The 19,893-nt window shown below is 37.7% G+C and overlaps 2 protein-coding genes across 3 annotated transcripts in view; both read left to right on the top strand.

Annotated features, from left to right (window-relative positions):
• LOC101429008 (aquaporin-4) overlaps nt 1–19,893 on the top strand; it is a 340,557-nt gene that overhangs the window by 279,328 nt on the left and 41,336 nt on the right. The window lies entirely within an intron of this gene.
• Nucleotides 13,144–14,515, top strand: LOC101428566 (proteasome subunit beta type-7-like). The gene is given in 4 exon segments (XM_058277571.2): nt 13,144–13,183; nt 13,186–13,638; nt 14,062–14,135; nt 14,208–14,515. Coding segments are annotated over 4 exon segments (831 nt in total). The 3' UTR covers nt 14,472–14,515.

Genomic DNA, 19,893 nt, shown 5'->3' with positions numbered 1-19,893 from the left:
CTTGAAATAGGCAGGGGAGGGGCTGGAGAACAACTTTGTTAGCTCACACATGATCAATGGTACCATCCACATCCAAGGCTCCATCTCGCTGACTTCCTGACAAATCGTACTCATGTCCAGTGTTGAGTTCACAATCCTGTACCTACTAGGTACATCCTGTTGTGATCTTGCCATGCTTCCTTACCCATGTAATCTGCCGAGCCACAGTACTCCACCCTCCACAAAACTTAATGAGGCTCAGAAAGATTAATATAATACTTTGTACTCATGGCAAGAGACAAATCCAATAATGCAAGTGATCTTATGGAGTCTATAAAATGGGCCTTTTACTTTTCTGTGTTCCACGCATCCACTTGGCAAACATACTTACTATTGTGCAATCTGGTCATTCAGGGGCCCTCTGCTCAGTCTCATCAGAGAGCATACCCTACCTACCCTGCCTAAGGAGGGTTTGGGGGAAGAGGAAGGACGTTGGCCCAAATGGTCCCCCTGTCATAAGGCTCTACCTGCTAGTCAGTGAACCACGAAGGCAGGACCCACCAGGTGAGGTTCTCTTGGCTGCAGCCTGCAGAGTTTCTCAGAAAGCACTGACAACTTTTCTCAGTCCCTTCTGTTGGCTGTGTCTGTCCCTGGCCTGCTGGCTTAGATTCACTTCTCACACTTCCTTGTTCTGCTCTGCATCAAAGCACACTTACAGGCTGCATTTCCCCAGGCCCCTGATTCATCTGGCTTCTGGCTGGGTTCAAACGATGAAAAGCACTGGCAGGAGATTGAAGGTCAAGGAAGGGAGGAAAGGGCATGTTTTTCTCCTCTCTTCTTTGGATGATATCTGACAGGAGCTGCATCTCCTGCCTGGCTTCAGTTCCCACACAGCCTGCTGTGGTTCAGCTATCCCACAAAGAAAACGTGGTCCCAGTGCACGTGCATCCTGTCAGAGGAGGGGAGTTAATGCCTCGTGGAGTGAACTTCTGACACATGGGAAATGTGACCATGCGGATATGTCGTTCCCCCTTTCTCCGTTCAATAGACAGGACTGGGATCTTTTACAGGTTGTCTGCAGTAGCCTACATGTAAGGTTTCCAGCTAGATATCATATGCTCAGATTGGTCCTTCTCCCTTACGTGATTGCTCCCCTGAACCCCTACACTCGCTCACTGAGATCATACTACCTAACATAGGAATAGCAAACATAAGACGCTTGCCTCAGATTCTTCTTTCTGGGCAACTGGGGCCACAACAGTTGTTTCTGAAAGTGAGGTAATGATAACCCTTGGCAAGCAGCAGCTTCAAGGGGAAGGTGAATCATTGTAATATGCAGTGTTAGGTATTACTGCATTTCATTGTGAGTTTTAGAAAGGGAGGTTTGTTGTTGTATTTGTATCATTATTGAATGTTTTTAAAAGGGAAAAAATACATTAAAATACCTTGTGAATATTCAAGGCTGAGGAATAGCATACAGTAGTAGTTCCCAAATGCATTTGCCCATGCAACCCTCTCAGTGGAATATCCTTTAATGCCCTGAAGAACACCAAATAGGACAAAGAAACAACAAACATCTCTCAAAGTAGCCCTTAACCAAAGGCAAACACAGTTCTCACACAGGGAAAGGGAAAAAAAGATCTGAAATGTGGTTCTGACCTAAGAGTTTTTTCTCAGTGAGTCCAACCATTCCACAGACAGATCTATCCTGTGTTCTTTTCCTTTGTCTCCGAGTTTGTATTGGGGCAGATCATACATAGCTGCTGGCAGCACCTTCACATTTGTCCTCTTAGCTGTGGAGTAATGGCCATATGACAGTGTTTTAGTTTTCTAGCTGCTAAACCAACTATCGCACAATGGGCTGGTTTAAACAACAATAATTTATTGGTTCACAGTTTTGAGGCTAGAAGTCCAAACCCCACCCCACCCCAAGACTGTGGTATTCTGGGGCTGGCTGCAAGAATCCAGGGTCCTTGTCCTTTCTGTCACACAGCAGTGCACATGGTGGCATCTTCTCCTTTTTCTTCTGTGTTTCATTGCTCCTTGTGGCTTCTTTCTCTGTGGCCTTCTCTATAAGGCCTCCAGTAATAAGATTAAGACCCATCCTGATTCAGTTGACCCATGCCTTAACTGAAGTAACCTCATCAAAAAGACCTATTTACAATGGGTTCACACCCACAAGAATGGATTAAGGACGTGTTTTTCTGAAGTACGTAACTCCAAGTCATCACAGGTAGCTAAGCACCAATGAAATTCTCTGAAACTGCTTCCAACCCTGGCCAAGATGCTAAATCAGAAGCAATGTCATATCTCAGGCCTAGTTTAGATTAGCCTTCAAAGACTAAAAGGATGCAGGGGTGATACTCATCATTATGTCTATGCAAAGGCTACTGTAATTTGAACCCAGTGGTAGCTAGCCAAACAGGGTGTCTTTGTTGCAACAAATCAACACAGCCTCTAACATATGGTTTGTAGCTTTTGATCTGGTGAAAGCATGCGTCTCCTTCAATAGAGAAGATCGAAAATAGATTGCCTGTATGCAGAAGAGATAGAAATATTTACTGTCTTGTTCCAAGGCTATGTTAATTCTCACACCTTTTGTTGTAGTATAATCCATAGGGACCTTGACTGTCTAGACATTCTGTAGAAAGTTCATTGACTCACTAGATTGGTAACATCAGGTTAATTTGCCCCGGTGAGCAGGAAATAGATGTCCTGGGGAGATTCATGTGTGCAACTATGTGGGAGAATATTCTCAAGAAAAAATTTAGGAGCCTGACACATCAAAGACTATAGAGCTACAACAATCTGGGACAGCCCCACGAAGGTAAATAACTTTTTATGCCTGCACCTCCTACCACTAAAAGGAAGACTTGGTTTTGGGAGGATGTATTTGGAATTTGGAGGCAGAAAATACTGCACATGGGAAAACTGGTCTAATCCATGTTGGGAGTCTCTCTAAAGACTTCCAGTTCAATTGGGACCCAGACCAAGAGAGGAAGAAAGTCCAGGCTGGGGTGCAAGATGCCCACGATTTGGTCAAATGACCCAGCATGCTGATGGTACCAGTTGTTTCTATCGTGGGTAAGGATGCTTGTGTAGAATTTCTGAAGAGTACCAACAGGAGAGCTGCAGCATATACTCCTTCGATTCTAGAGCAATGCCATGACTTCAATAGTTTAAGACAACTCTCCATTTGAAAAATACTGTTGGACACTAATAGAAACTATACCAGACTGTAGGGAATCTAAATACTTGGAGCTTCTCACTAAGAATGGTATATTATCATGGCCACCAAGTTAAATGGTCAGATGTGCATGGTAGCAATCCATTATACAACAGAAATGTTAGATTGACATTCAGGCTGAGTAGTTCCATCGGTATGAGTAAATCAAAAGACTAGGTGGCCCATGTTCCCATGTCACCTCCGTCTATTGCATGAATGCCTCTACATCAGCTCACTCCTATGGTCTGAAAGGGGGTTTCCAACTAATGAAGGAGGAAATAACCTGGGTCTAGTTCACAAGTGGATTGGTGTGATTTGTTGGTTTTAGTCAAAAATAGTCTGCTGCCTGCCCCATTACCACTCTAAAAGACAAAGTGGCAAGCAAATACCTTGGTAATCCCCTTTGCCTGGAGGGAGAATTGGCCTGAGGGGTAGGAATACAGAGGTCTCTAGGCCAAGGCCAATGACTTGGCTTATTCAAGAAAAAGCTTCTAAAGAACAAGGTTAAAAGACTAAGGAAAAGGATATCTGTGACGATGTTTGTGGATGAACCTGTGGGAATAGGCACAAAGAGTGCAGAGCATTTTGTCTCAAGAGCATCCACCCAGAGGGAGGCCCTCAACAATCAGATGAACAGGGTGGTTATCAGTTCACCTGGCTGCTCGGCCTCTTCAGTGCCAGTGCCATAGGTCATGAGCGCAACAACCGTGGTAACAGGGGTGAATGCTATGTACGGGTCCAACAGCATGACTCTTCCAAACAATCTAGCCCCTCCACTACTGAAAGCCCTGTGATTCCAGTAAGCACTAACAAAGAGCCAGAAGCTCCCTAGCTTCAGCTGATTGCACAGGACCTCTTCCACCCTGGGAGGAGCAGCAATTTGTCCTACTGGAATCTATAAGGTCCCTTAGGAGGATCCAGAGCTAGATATTTAAAACACGGAACTCATTATTTTCTTTCCCCAAGTTCTCCAGCATACTTAGAAGCAAGTAGTCAACCCTATTATATGCCCTTTTTTTTCTTTATTTATTTATTTTTAATGTTACATTAAAAAAATATGAGATTCCCATATACCCCCCAGTCACCCCACTCCTCCCACATCAACTTCTTCATCAGTGTGGCACATTCATTGCATTTGGTGAATACATTTTGGAGCACTACTGTACCACATGGATAATAGTTTACATTATACTCCTTATTTCCATTAAAATGGTCTATAACCACAAATACTTGTTCACTTAAAGTCATATCTTCTACAGGCACTTGATTACAGATGAAAATTTAATTAAATGTTTTGCCATCACATGCAAGAGATTACTAGTGGCCCCCTTTCCACGGGAAATATTTTTAATGCTTTTAAATCTAGTCAGTTACGACAGCCAATTCCAGACAAACCATTCTTAAGGCTCTGTTCTTCTGGAATCATTTCCAGTACCCAATTTTGTATCAGTCAGGACTTGATCAGAGAATAACCACTAGGAATGATATAGAATTCCATATATATAGCTGTTGCTTTTGTGTCTGACTCTGGTCCTGCAGTCAGCAGAGTAGGCAGTCAGGAAAGAAAGATGGATGTGAGGTGGAGGACAGCAAGCACAAACTGGAACCCACACCCATCTCTCACTGCCTCCCAGCCTCCAACTTTGTTAATGCAAGTGACCTACAAGAGGAGCTGGTGCCCTTGGTCATGGGCCTAAATCTGCACCTGGCCCAGGTGTGGGAGAAGCTAAAGGCTATCCAACAGGAAACAGAAGGGCTGCAAGCCCAGAAGCTATCTCATGCCAACAAGATGAGCCAGCAGATCAGTGACAATATGGATGGGCTGCAACAGCCCTGAGGCTACACTCACCTTCCTAGTGTGAACAGTATAAACATTCTACTTCACTTTGATCATCCAGATCTCCTGCCAGGGGTCTCCTGTAGTCAACCTTAGGCCAGAACCTTACAGGGAAAAGAATACTGGGTTCATAGTACCAACCAGTACAAAGCCACCACATCCCTTAAAAAGTAATAGAACAAGAGGGTTGTTTCAAGCTCTGCTCTTTGGGAAACCTCCACAACCTACAACAACATCAAATGAAACATACACCGACCTTACAGAAGTATAATCCATTATTTTTCAGATGAATATCTCAAAACAATACAGAATAAGAAGATCAGATTTGTACATTTACATAGCAGCAATAAGTGATGTGGGGAAGGGGAAGGATTGGGAATTTTCAAGCTCTGGTTGCTGTCCCAGCCCCTCTCTTTCCCAGCCTCCCTCCCACAGCAACTCTGAAAGCCCCCATTATCAGTGTCCTTTACCCATTCTCCCAGGAAATACTTTTCCCCTCAGGAAAAAACTTAAAATTTTACTCTCATTCCCTCATGCCTTTTAAAATTTTAAAGCAGCAGGCTTTGACTAGGAGGATAATGTTAGCTTTTCTCTGATTCTAGGGTAGAGACAGTAGGGACTCTGGTCCAAAGGGTTGAGGAAGAGTTTTAGTGGATTCAGGAGTTGGTGGCTTATTTAGTGGTCAATTGACATGATCAAAGCAATGTTCACCGAAGATTTCTTTGGCATTTGTGTGTTGAGTGAGTTGGAGAGAAAGATACCTGGGAAAACCAGAGGATACTTGGGTTCCTGCTCACTCTCTCTATTATGGGGAGCTGCGCACAATTTCCTCTAGGTTGCTTAAAAGCATGAACCCCCTGCCCCAGTCATTATTAGTTTGTCTGCCCCGCCCCCAGAGTGCAGTATAGTTCACATGGACAAAGCTTACTCCTATTAACATGACTTTACTCTACCCGTTAGGAAACAATAACCACAGCAGAACTGTGTGAAGGAAACCGTGACTCCTTCCTGAACTGTTAATAATGCTAGAGACATCCTGTTGGCAGGGAATGGTTCCATCTACGCCAACCAGAATGAATGGAACCTATCAAATAAGCTCCTCACATTCTTAAATCTCCTTGTTGGTGGGAGTTACATGGGGAGGCAGGGAGTGGAAGGGTAGGGGGAGGGCACTGTGTAAGGGAAGCATCTCAGTCCATTCTTTTATTCTATAATTAATATCATGCTGAATGCTCAACAGTGTTCTGTGTTTCTAGTTCAAAAAGAAGGTGAAACTTGAACACAAATAATAAATCCAAAGAAGAAATAACTGAGCAGAGGCACACCTAAAGTTTAAAGCTATTCACAGGAGACACTACTTCCTCTTGACAGAATCATTTTTTTTCTTATAAGCTAAAACCAGGCTCATATTGAAACAGAACAGAAACCATTATTTGCACAATGTTTCTTGGTGTCTTAAATTGTCAGGCACACACAAATTGGTACAGGCATGCAAAAGGTGCTGTAACAGTACACAGCTTTTATCTCAGATGCTACAGAGCCCTTAGAAATAAGACTTCTTTTTTAAAAAGAAGAAGAAATAAGTCCTTCCTGCCACTTGGTCAGTTATTTATTTATTTTTGTTGTTGTTGTTTTCATTTTAATTTTTTGTGGTCAGTTATTTAGCAACAGTGGACAATGGTCTGGTAGTGCAAACATCAAGCAGTCTTATATTAACATTTTAATTTATGTGAACTAAAAAGAAAACATCATGGCAAAGGAATACTGACTCTTCAAATAACATCAGTGGCAAATTGTTTAATTGAAATGTGAGAATTTTATGTTTAATTCACTATAAATTACAACCTCCACCCCCCAAAAAACCCCAGCCTTAAGAAAAACTCACATTTGATTAGAGCTGATTTTTTATCCATTTTTCTTAATCTAATATATGTGATAAAAGCATTGTTTTCCAGGAAGAAAATAAGAATAAATATGAAGACCACCTAGTCTGTTTTCTTATCTATAAACCAGATTAAAAGCATCCCATAAACAGTAACTTTCTTTCATTTTTCATAGGAATATTTGAAAGCCTTTTCAAATTACCTATGATAGGAAGCTAAAATTGAATTGAAGATACTCTTTCCAAAAGCAAATTTTCTATTTTTTCTGAATAATTAAGTTAATGGCACAAACTCAGAGAAAATTAAGCTACTAAAATCTTGGGTATAATTTACATTATTCTTTCTTTGCTTTTACTGATTTCTTTTTTTATATCTTTTCATTATACTTTATTTAATTTTTAAAAGATATGTTTAGTTCTTCCTTTGTATTATGCAAGCTCTATTGAAGATAGACAATATGCAGACATAAGATTCTGCACCAAAGATCTCATAATTTGGAAGGAAAACACAAACATCAAAAAAATCTCAGAATATGATAAATTCCATACAATAACATGAAAAAAGCTTTATGATAATTAAAGGAATGAGATATCACATCCCTGAATGGATAAATTTAGGGATAATACACACAAAACACATCTTGAAGCTTGCATGGGATTCTCACCGGGGGGTGGAATATGAAGAGAAGATCTTTCAAGGCAGAGAAAAAACATTTTGGTTTGTTTTAAAGAGAAAGCATAGAATTGCTGCTTGTAAAAGAAAGCATTCCAGATTAGCTAGAGTATGATTTAGGGGAGAAGAAAGGGAGGTTGAAGGAATAGAGAAGGGGGCTTATGGCTGGACTTAGGAGTTGATCTAAAGAGAGAGCCCAGAGATTTTGAATAGAAGAGTGACATGGTCAAAGAAGTGTTCCAAAAAGATTTCTTTGGCAGTTGCATGGTGAAAGAAAGAAAGACACCAGGGAACAACACAATGAACTTCAAAGAGCTCTGGTCTGGGAATTGTGAGATCTGGACAAATGCAAATGTTTGTCTAATTTTGTACAAGTCACTTCCCCCAATGGACCTCAGTTTTTTCATATGAAAAATCAGGAAATGGTATTAGTTCTCCATAAGTTCCATTTCAGTACTAAAAAGGAAAGAAAGGCCAATGGTAAGAGGTTTTACAACAATTAAACCTTTAAAAGGCGACTCATACAGCTATTGTTTGCTGTCTGTAACTTTACAGATGTTAAAGATGATTAAAAGAACACATCCCTTCATGATATTCTGAAATCACATCGGAAGGCTTTTATGAATAACAGTCCAAATGACTTCCTCATTCCAGGAAGTTGGCAAGCAGTTCCAATAGCAACAATACCTCCTTTTATCTATATACATTCTTAAACAATTATTTAAACAAGTAGTAAGTGCTGCAGTTGCAGAAGAGCAAAATGGTAGGTGACAAGGCAAATCTGGGAGAGAGAACCTTGGATGGACCCCAATTTCCAGGGAACAACAGGCAAGCTGGTAAGATCCCCAGTGCCCTCTGTCCCCCAGACAGAGTGGCCAACTGACCTAAAGGAGCCCAGAGGGATCAGAATGACACATGTGGATCAGTGACCAGAGACACTATGATATGATTACAGTCTTCTCAGAAGATGCCAGTATAACAGGCATCACCTCCAGAAACCATGGTAGAGTTGTAGACCACTAGGAGATGACAACACAGGCCAAAAGAAGGCTCTGGGCCAGGAACTTCCTTACAGAAATCATGATGCTACTCAAGCAGCCCAGAACTTAAAAGTCACCTTGGAAGGAGAGGTGAGGAAGGAAGAACCCTAAAATTTGCAGATACTACCTAGGAGACACTATATCACCCATAAGAAACCTTGAATTACTGTTATAGAAACCTAAAGGAATTATACATTTTGGCCTATGAGAATAGGACCAGGTTCATTAAGGAGGAAAATTAGAGGCGAGAAATTTAGACAGAAAGTATAGGTTATTCTTTCAAGGAGTTTGGTTGTAAAAAGGGACACTAGGATAGAAGTTAAAGGGTTTTGTTTTATTTTAGGATGGGAGACTTTAACAGATGTGTATGTAAGGAGAAATAGTCAGTAGACATAAAGAAATTGAAAACATAGCAGGGAGAGGAATGATTGACAGAGGAAAGTCCTGGAGGTGACAGAAGATGAAGATACAAAAGGCAATTAGGAAGATTAGACTAGATTATCAAATGAACATTTTATAGACTATAAGAAAGAAGGAAAGTTTAGTGAGCAGGAGATTGCCTATTTTTTTTCAGTGAGTAGAGAACAGAGAGTGAGTTGGGAAAAACGCAGTGTGGAACTTGAGGAAAGAATGAAATTTTGCAATAGCCATTAAGAAGAATTAGAAGAAAGCACCAAGGTAAGTTGATTGGTGTACATATGCGTTTCATTGACACCAAACAGTTCACTGATACTTTTGTATCTATGCCCTGAAGCTAGGGAAGGCAGATGTTTTTTATTAATCTAGAGTTGCGTTATTACATAGGATGGGTCTGTTCTAAGCAAGAGATCTATACCCTCAGGAGCGAGGGGGGCGTTCTACTATATAATTTTGAAAGAACATTATGTTAATCATTGCGGTAAACTTCAGGATTGATTTCCTTCATAATAATACCATAAAATTTCATAGTACCTTAAGTGTATCAAGGGCTTTCAAATGAATTATTTCAATGAAATGAAATCAAACATTTCAACAACATCAAGAAGTAGATATTATGAGTCACATATTCCACTGAAGAAACTGAGACTCAGAAAATCTCCCTGGTCTTTCCCATGAGAAATAGCCAGTAAACAGCAAGACTTAAAGCAAAATTTAGCATGATACAGAGAAACAGACAATTCCACAGTCATATTTAGAGATTTTTAGCACCTGTCTCTCAGCAATTGTCAGAACTCCTAGACCAAATAAAATCAGTGAAAAGAGAGATTATCTAACATTATCAAATACCTTGACCTAACCTATAGTTTTAGATACATTATACCTTGTAAGTGTAGAATATAACTTTTTTCACAAAAATAGAACCATAGTTGTAGTTTCAGCTCCAACGTGTGAGAGCTTGGAAGTTGCCACTCCCATCCATACAAAATGTAAAAGCTGGACAAACTAAAACTCAACATTTCTTGTGCTCATCAGAGAACTGGAGTCACAGGGCAAACCATTACTCTGAAATCTAGAGAGACAGGCAAATACAGAAAAACACAGCCAAGATCTGCTCACCTGAAGCAAAGTCCTCTGGAGCCATAAACTGGCAGAACACTTAAACGGTAATTTGGACAGACTGCTGGAAGCGGAGTGTGGACTAATATGAGAGCGGGGGCCACAGTATAGGGGGTGGTGCATACTCTCAAGGGGTTTACTTCCAGGAAATCTGCCAGGTACTCAGGTTGTCACTGTTAACATCTGATAAAGATCCCTCGTGGCTCTGGCAGGGGATAGGGGAAGAGTAATTATTGTAAAATACACCGAAAAACTTCTCCACAAGAAAGTCCTGCACTTCAGGATAAAAAGCTTTGCTAGAGTCTTATTCCATTTGGGGAAAGGACATTTCTCCCACTCCTGCACCCTTTAGCCTCCCTGTCTCCTATAGGAGGTGAGGGGGGAGATAGTCCATTAGGGCCTTCCAGGAACTAAATTGGGATGCTGCAGTCAGATAGGCAGTGAAGAGCAATGGGGAAAAGCCATGCCACTTGAGAAACATTTGTGGAGGTCACAGTCCCTAAACATGAGCCCACTGAAAGACTGAGATTTAATCAGAAGATTATAGGTTACTGTCCCTCCCTCACACTTTTCCACATGACTTCAATATAATAACAGGGAAGTAGAGTTGAAAGAGCCGCCTCTCAGAACAGGCATATTTAGAGAAGCATAAAGTCAAGAGGAGAGATGAAAACAAGAACACTAGAGGAATTTGAAGCCTCTAATCCCCATAGATATAGCAAACCTTAAACACAGCTTAACTCCTGGTCAGATTAATATAAACCCTCACACTAAAAGCCTTTTTACCTCAGATCCTATTACTCAATAGAACTTGTCAACTTTCAACAAAAATTTACGAGCTATGCCAAAAGTGTAGGAAAACCAAAGCCTGAAAAAAAACAAAGCAATTATGAGAACCAGATTCAAGTGTGGCATAGATGTTGAAATTATCAGCTAAGGAATTGGAAGTAACTTTGATTAATATGTTAACAGTTCTAATGAGAAAGAGCAGACAACGTACAAAAACAGATAAGTAATATAATCAGAAAGATAGAAATGCTAAGGGAAAAAAATCAAAAGGAAATGTTAGAAATAAAGAACACTGAACAGAAATGAAGATTGCCTTAAATGGACTCATCTGTAGACTTGACATGACTGAGTAAATAATCAGTGAACGTGAAGATTTGAAGATAGAAATACTGACACTTCCCAAACTGAAATGTAAAAGGAAAAAAAAAATTTTTAAGAGCACAACAGAACATCCAAGAACTGTCAGACAATTTCAAAAATTGTAAAATATGAATAATAAGAAGGAAAAGAATAAGAATGAAGAAAAATAAATATGTGAAGCAATAATGGCTGAAAAGTTTTTTAAAATGTTGACAGACACTTAAACATTGGATCCGGGAAACCCCAGGAACACCAAACAGAATAAATACCAAAAAGTCTACACCCCAGTGCCTCTAAACAAAAAAAATGAAGTAGAAAAAAATTTCTCAAACAAACAAAAACCAAGAAAACTCATCACCAGCCGAAGTGTTCTGCAAAAAATATTAAAGTTTCTTCACGCAGAAGGAAAATGCTGTAGGTTAGAAATCTGGATCTACATAAAGAAAGCAAGAGCACTGGATAAAGCATAAATGAAAGTAAAATAAAATCTTTTATTTTTCTTACTCTTAATTGGTCTGAAAGATGGTTGTTCTTTAAAGCCAGAATAGCAACAATGTCTTGGATAAGTGAAGTGAATGATACATATGGAATAAAGCTTATGGATAAGTGAAGTGAATGGCAGCAATGTTGCAAGGAATTGGAGGGAGGAATTGGGAATACCCTTTTCTAAACTACCTACGCTACATGTTAAGTGTTATGGTATTATTTGAAGGTGGACTTAGATTAGCTAAAAATGAATATTGCAAATTCTAGGGCAACCACTGAAAATTTTTTAAAAGAAGCATAATTGATATGTCAAGAGAGGACATAAATGGAATCATATAAAATACTCAGTTAAAAGTAGTTAAGGCAGAAAAAAGGAGGGGAGCAAAGAAGAAAGGCAAAAAATATAAAACAGTTATGAAAATAATAGATAATCCAATTAGATAAATAACCACTTTAAATATTCTAAATGCACTAATTAAAAGGCAAAGCTTGTAAGAGTAGATAAGAAATCAAGACCCAACCATATATTGCCTATAAGAAACCCACATTAAATATAAAGACTCAGGTTAAAAGAAATGGAGTAGAGAAAGATATACCATGCTAATACTAATTGAAAGAAAGCTGGAGTAGCTATATTAATTTCAAGGAAAGCAGACTCCAGAACAAGGAAAATTATCAGGGATAAAGAAAATAATTATATAATGATTAAGGGGTCAATTCTCCAAGAAGACATAATAATCCATGACATTTATTCATCTAAAAACAGAATGCATATTACATGAGGCAAAAACTGATAGAACTGGAAGAAGACACCAACAAATCTACGATTATAGTTGAAGACTTCAGCACCTTTCTTTCAGTAATTGATAGATCAAGCACAAAATATAGAATTCACACAAAATACCTTCTCAGGCCACAATGGAATTAAACAGAAATCAATAACAGAAAAATAGCTGGAAAGTTTCCAAATGTTTGGAACTTAAACAACACACTTCTAAATAACTCATGGGGTAAAAAGTGAATCACAAGAGAAATGTTAAAATATTTTCAGGTAAATAAAAATATGACAATACAACTTATCAAAATCTTGTAATGCAATGAAATAAGTGCTTAGGGGGAAAGTTGTAGCAGTAAATGCATATATTTTTTAAGGGCAAATCTAAAATCAATAACCTAAGTTTTCTTCTTGTGAGACTAGAGGAAAAAAACCAATTTAAGCTTAAAGCAAGCAGAAGAAAACAAATAATAAGAATTACAATAGAAATCAATAAAATTTTAAAAGGAAAACAATACAGAAATGCAACAATACTAAAAGCTGGTACTTACCATGGGAAGATGGCAGCTGTGTCAGTGTATGAGCCTCCGGTTGGGGGGTTTCTTTTGATAACTGCTGCAGGAATGTCCTTTTGGAAGCCGAGCTCAGAAAGAAAGGTTATAAGCTTCCAACAGCCTGGAAAACTGGCATGACCATTGCGGGGGTGGTCTATAAGGATGGCATAGTTCTTGGAGCAGATACAAGGGCAGCTGATGGGATGGTTGTTGCTGACAAGAACTGTTCAAAAATACACTTCATATCTCCTAACATTTATTGTTGTGGTGCTGGAACAGCAGCAGACAAAGACATGACAACCCAGCTCATTTCTTCCAACTTGGAGTTCCATTCCCTCTCTACTGGCCGCCTTCCCAGAGTTGTGATGGCCAATCAGACGCTGAAGCAGATGCTTTTCAGGTATCAAGGTTACATTGGTGCAGCCCTAGCTTTAGGGGGAGTAGATGTTACTGGACCTCATCTCTACAGCATCTATCCTCATGGATCAACTGATAAGTTGCCTTAGGGAAGTGGACTTGGTCCAACAGATAGGGTGTCCACCTACCACATGGGAGGTCCGCGGTTCAAACCCTGGGCCTCCTTGACCCGTGTGGAGCTGGCCCACGTGCGGTGCTGATGCACGCAAGGAGTGTTGTGCCACGCAGGAGTGTCCCCCGCATAGGAGAGCCCCCGCACAAGAAGTGCGCCCCGTAAGGAGAGCCGCCCAGTGCGAAAGAAAGTGCAGCCTGCCCAGGAATGGCGCCACCCACACGGAGAGCTGACACAAGATGACGCAACAAAAAGAAACACAGATTCCCAGTGCCACTGAAAAGAATAGAAGCAGTCACAGAACAACACACAGCAAATGGACACAGACAGCAGACAACTGGAGGCAGGGAGGGGAGAAATAAATAAATAAATAAATCCTTAAAAAACAAAGTTGCCTTATGTCACCATGGGTTCTGGTTCCTCGGCTGCAATGGCTGTATTTGAAGATAAGTTTAAGCCAGATATGGAGGTGATTTTGAGCACTGCTTGTGAAAACACTAAGCCTGGCTATGGACATTGCCATTGCCATTATTTCTCATAGGAGGAGGAAGCCAAGAAGCTGGTGAGTGAAGCCTTTGCAGCTGGTGTCTTCAATGACTTAGGGTCTGGAAGCAACATTGATCTCTGTGTCATTAGCAAGAGCAAGCTGGGTTTTCTCTACCCATATTCAGTGCCCAACAAGAAGAGGGCCAGGTTTGGCCTATACAGTTGTGAGAAAGGCGCCACTGCAGTCCTCACTGAAAAAGTCACTACTCTGGAAATTGAGGTGCTGGAAGAAGCAGTCCAAACAATGGACACTTCCTGAGTGGGGCCAGTGGGTGGCAGCTACTGCTCTAGAAGACTAGGGTATTGGAGGTTCCCTGTCTAAAACATTCAGTCAATCAGTGCTTGCCAAGTGAAACTCAATAAAAAAATGAATACCATAAAAGCTGGTACTTGGAAAAAATCAAGAAAATTGATTTTTTAAAGCCTCCTGCTAAAATAACCAAGTAAAGAGAGAAGATGCAAATTACTAATTTTAGAGGTGAAGGCTGGGTCATCACTACTGATCCCATGAAAATGGATTAGGATAATCAGGGAAGATTATAAACACCTATATGCTTACAAATTTGATAATTTAGATGAAATGGCCAAATTCTTGAAAGGAAAAAATTGCCAAAATTCACACAAGTAGAAATAGATAACCCAAATAGCCCTATATCTATTAATGACATTGAATCAATAATTAATAATCTTCCAAAGAATTCATCAGACTCAAGCAGTTTCATTGATGTATTCTACCAGACTTTTAAGGAAAAATAATACCAATCTCCACAATCTCTTCTAGAAAATACTAAGCAAAGGGAACACTTCAATGAGACCAGCATTACCCTAATACCAAAATCAGATATAGACTTTACAAATAAGAGAAACTACAGACAAAGGTTTCTCATGAACATGGATGCAAAAATCCCCCCAAAAAAGGATCAAATGCTAAGCTATAAAACAAGTCTCAAATTTTAAAGGATTGAAATCAGAATGTTTTCTGACCACAATGGAAATAAGTTAGAAATCAATACAATAAGGTATATAAGGAAATTCCAAATATTTTAAAATTAAGAATCACACTTCTGGAATAACCATTGGGTCAAAGAAGAAATTACAAATAAAGTGTGAAAATATTTCATACTGAATTATAAGGAAAACATAAAATATCAACATTTGTAAGATGCAGCTAGAGCACTGCCTAGATCCCTCTTTAAATACTTGTAAGAGAAGATACAAAAGCTCTAAAGTCAATGACATAAAATTCCAATAGAAAAAGAAGAGCAAAGTAAATCCAAAGAAAAAAGAAAGAAGGAAATAATAAATAGGTCATTTGAATCAATAAAATAAAAAACAGGCAAGGAATAAAATTAATAAAGCCAAAATATTGTTGTTTGAAAAAATCAACAAAACTGATAAATCTTTTGCTCAATTGATCAAGAAAAAAAGAGAAAATGCAAATTACCAATTATCAGGAATGAACTAAGATACTAAGATACTAAGATACTAATGAACTAAGATACTAAGAAGATAATAAAAATACTATGAACAAATTTATGCTAAAAAATTTGGCAACTTGGGTAAAATAGGAAAATTTCTTGAAAACTATAGTTTACCAAAACTGATATAAGGTAAAACAAAAAATATAAATAATTATGTATACAAATTTAAGAAATTATTTTAAAAACAGATACTTCCCCATAAAGAAAATTCCAGGTTCACAATATTTTATTGGTAGATTCAATCTGCCTTTAAGGGAAAAACCAGTATTACACAAAATCTTTCCTAAAATAGAGGGGAAACACATTTCAACCTTTTTATTAGGCTAGCAAATCAAACCCAGCATTAAATAAAAATACATAATATGCATGTGCAAGTAAAATGTAACCCAGGAATGTAATATTGGTATAATACTCAAATATCAAACAAGATAATTCATAATATTGATAACATAAGAAGAAAAAATGTAATACCACTTCAAGAGAAGAGATGCAAAAAAAGTATTTGATAAAATTCAACACTTATTAATAATTTTTAAATTATTAAACTCAATAAACTAAAAATTGAAGGAAAGTGTTACAATCTGATAAAGTGTAAAATATTGAATGATTTCCTCTAAAGATGAGGAATAAGACAAGAATGCCCACTCTCACCAATTCTATTCAACATTATACTTAATTTAGCCATTGTAATAAAGCAAGGAAAGGAAATTTTAAAAAGAAATAAAAAGCATCAATATCAGGGTGTTAATAACCCGGTGGGTTTGGAGAAAAATACACCAAATATAAGATATTGGCTATAGTTAGTTGTAATGTTCTGATGATACTCTTTCATAGTTTGTAACAATTGTTTCACAACACTGCAAGGTATTGGTAATGGGGTAATGTATGGGAGTCCTGCATGATGATATGCATGTATGTTTTGTAAGTTCACAACTTTAACTATACACATATTGTTTATAGATGTTCCTATATGAATGATAAACTTGAATTTAAATAAGTTTTTAAAAAAGCATCAATATCAAAAAGGAAGAATGAAATATCAGAAGGAAATCTCAGAAAAGAAATTCAGAAGGAAATCTCAGAAAAGAATAAGAAAAACTGTCTCTATTTCCAGATGACATGATCTGTGCGATAAAATGATCTACAAAACAGTTATAGAATTAATATGAAAATTTAGCAAAGCCACAGGATACAAGGTTAATATATAAAAATCAATTGCATTTTTAATTCTAGTGACAACTAGAAAAAGGAAATTTTTAAAAATCCATTTACAATAATGTCAAAAACTAAAACTCAATAATAAATTTAACAAAGATGTACATGAGTTTTATACAGAAAACTACAAAGCTTTGATGCCAGAAATTGAAGAAAACCTAAATAAACTTTTATAACTTGGAAGACTCAACATTGCTAACATGTCAGGTCTCCCCTTATTAATCTATAGATTCAATTCAATCTGAATCTGATTCCAGTAGTCTTCTTTGTAAAAATTGACAAGATATTTCTTAAATTTGTATAAAAATGCAAAGGGCATGTACTCTCCAATGCAATATTGAAAGAATTAAATTTGGTGGACACACACCCCCTGATTTCAAGACTTAACACAAAGCAACAGTGATCAAGACAGTGAGATACTGGCATTAGGACTGACTAATCAATGGAACAGAATAAAGACCTAGGAAATAGTCCCACTTTCATGATCGTTTGAGTATAGACAAATTCAGCAGAGCTATCCAATGAGGAAAGGAAAGTCTTTTCAACAAATGATGCTAGAAAAATTAGATATCCAAAATGGAAATAAATGAACCATGACCTTGTACCAGTTTGATATAATTGATGAATTCCAAAAAGAAATACTGGATTATGCTTGTAATCTGATCTATACCTGGGCATGATTTAGTTATGATTAGGGTGTTGAGTACCCACACCTTGGTGGGTGGGGACTCACAGATAAAAGACATGGCAAAGAACAGAGTTGAGGGTTTCTGATGGAGTTTTGATGTTCGAGTTTGATGCTGAAGTCTTAAGCTGGAGCCCTAAGGTAAGAGATAGAGTCGTTCACCTGATAGTCTATTGCTGACCTTGTGGAGAGAGACAAAGCCTAGAGAGGCTCATAGTCTACAGCTGACCTTGTGGAGGAAACAGAGGAGCTGAGCCCATAGGAACCCAGAAAGCCTAAACCCTCACAGACGTCAGCAGTCATCTTTCTCCAACATGTGGAAATAGACTTTGATGAGGGAAGTAACTTATACGTTATGGCCTGATAACTGTAAGCTCCTACCCCAAATAAATACCCTTTATAAAAACAACAGATTTCTGGTATATTGCATCAGCACCCCTTTTGGCTAATACAGAACTCTAACTCATAAGATATGCAAAAATTAATTTCAGGTGTATCGTTATCTAAACATAAAAACTAAATCATAAAACACTTAGAAGAAGTATAAGAGAACATCTTTTTGTGATGAGTAGGAAAAAGTTTCTTCAATTACAGAAATCAATAGCCGTAAGAGAAAATGAATGTTAAATTAAATTTCAGACTTTCATTTTATTTTGCTTATCAAAAGACACTAAAAAAGAGAATAAATAAGCAAGCCAGAAGTTGGGGGGAAATATTCATAGAACATCGAACATCCTGTCTGACAAATGACTGCTATCTAGGATATAAAAAAAACTGTTACAGTGTAATAAACGACAAACTATCCAATTTAAAGTGGTGAAAAAGCTCTCACCACCATTAGTGATCAGAGCTATGCAAATTATAACACAATAAGATTCCACTACACACCCACAAGGTGTTAGCAAGGTTGTGGAACTACTAAACTCTATACAATGTTGCTGCTCTTAAAATTTCTGCCTGGCAGCCATACATCACTTCTCATATTTCTAGGCCAATGCACTTGGCATTGTCAAGCCTGAGTTCAACAAAGTAGGGAAGCATAAACCTCCCACAAAGAGTGCCCAGGTTACTAGTGAACAGTAATTCAATTTACTTTAAGAATAAACTCCCTGAAAGTTAGGATTATGACTTCTATTTCTTTTAAATATTTATTTGTCTAGTACAATCCCAACTTAATACCAGGAGATCCCAAAATACCTGTGTTGTTGTATTTATAGCATTGTTTACTAGATGTTTCTTGTTGTTAGATTCCCACAAGTCTATAGATCTCCTTAAAGGAAGAGATTATCACTTAGATAATGAGTATTTAACCCTGAATCTGAAATGTAGCTTATGTATAATTAAACACTTGAAGAATTTGTGGATGGATGGATAGATGATTGGATGGAAAAATGAATGAATGATATAAACAATAAATTCATAAATTGACTTTTCCAGAAGTTGACTTTTTACAATATCTAAAGATTACTATTAATGATATTATGGCTTTTTACAATATCTGAAGATTACTATTAATGATATTATGTCACCTTACATATAAAATAATTATATTCCTAAAAATTACAAACACAATTTTAAATATTTTAAATCTGAGGTCTTCTCATTTTTTCTGGGAAATAAAGATTTAAATTTAAAGTCAGTTTTAAATTATTAAAATATTGTCATTGAGAACAATCTTGGAAATGTTTGCTTATGCAACTGAAATGCCTGTACTGAACAATCTGTTCTCAATATTGCAGTTACCACAGCAGGTACAGAAGTTATTACATCTTTATAAAGAAGATTAAGTCTATAAATTTTCAGCACAGGAACCTAGAATAACTACAATCATCTTTACATTGAAAATGACAAAAGAAAATCCAATCTTTTGTGATATATTCTTTAATTTTCCTGAGTGACAACTACAAGATTTAAAAATTCAGGAGAAAGCTGCATTGCTAAATCTGGTGCCAACTGCACCTTTTTAAAAATAAAGCAATGTATAAATATAAATGAGGGCATTTAAATGGAGACTCTATATTTTATGATAAACAATTATTAAAATATGAAAATTTTAAAGTAAAAAAGAATGAATTGCGCACCTCTACCCACTGAGTATTTCCACTGGGGTTTACCAAAGACCCTTTACTCTCTATAACAGAAAAACACGATAGATCATATATCTCTCTTTTTTCTCCCTTATTTGGTTTTCCACTTCAAAGTGCTCCTACTCCTTGTCCTCTGCACAATCTCAAAGTCACTGCTTTATCTCAAGCATTCACTGAATTTCATTGGGCCTCCTGCAATTGACTTCTAACAGG

Source organism: Dasypus novemcinctus, chromosome 16 (assembly GCF_030445035.2).
Source record: "Dasypus novemcinctus isolate mDasNov1 chromosome 16, mDasNov1.1.hap2, whole genome shotgun sequence".
NCBI classification, from domain to species: Eukaryota; Metazoa; Chordata; class Mammalia; order Cingulata; family Dasypodidae; genus Dasypus; species Dasypus novemcinctus.
This window is presented reverse-complemented; position numbering and strand designations above follow the sequence as displayed.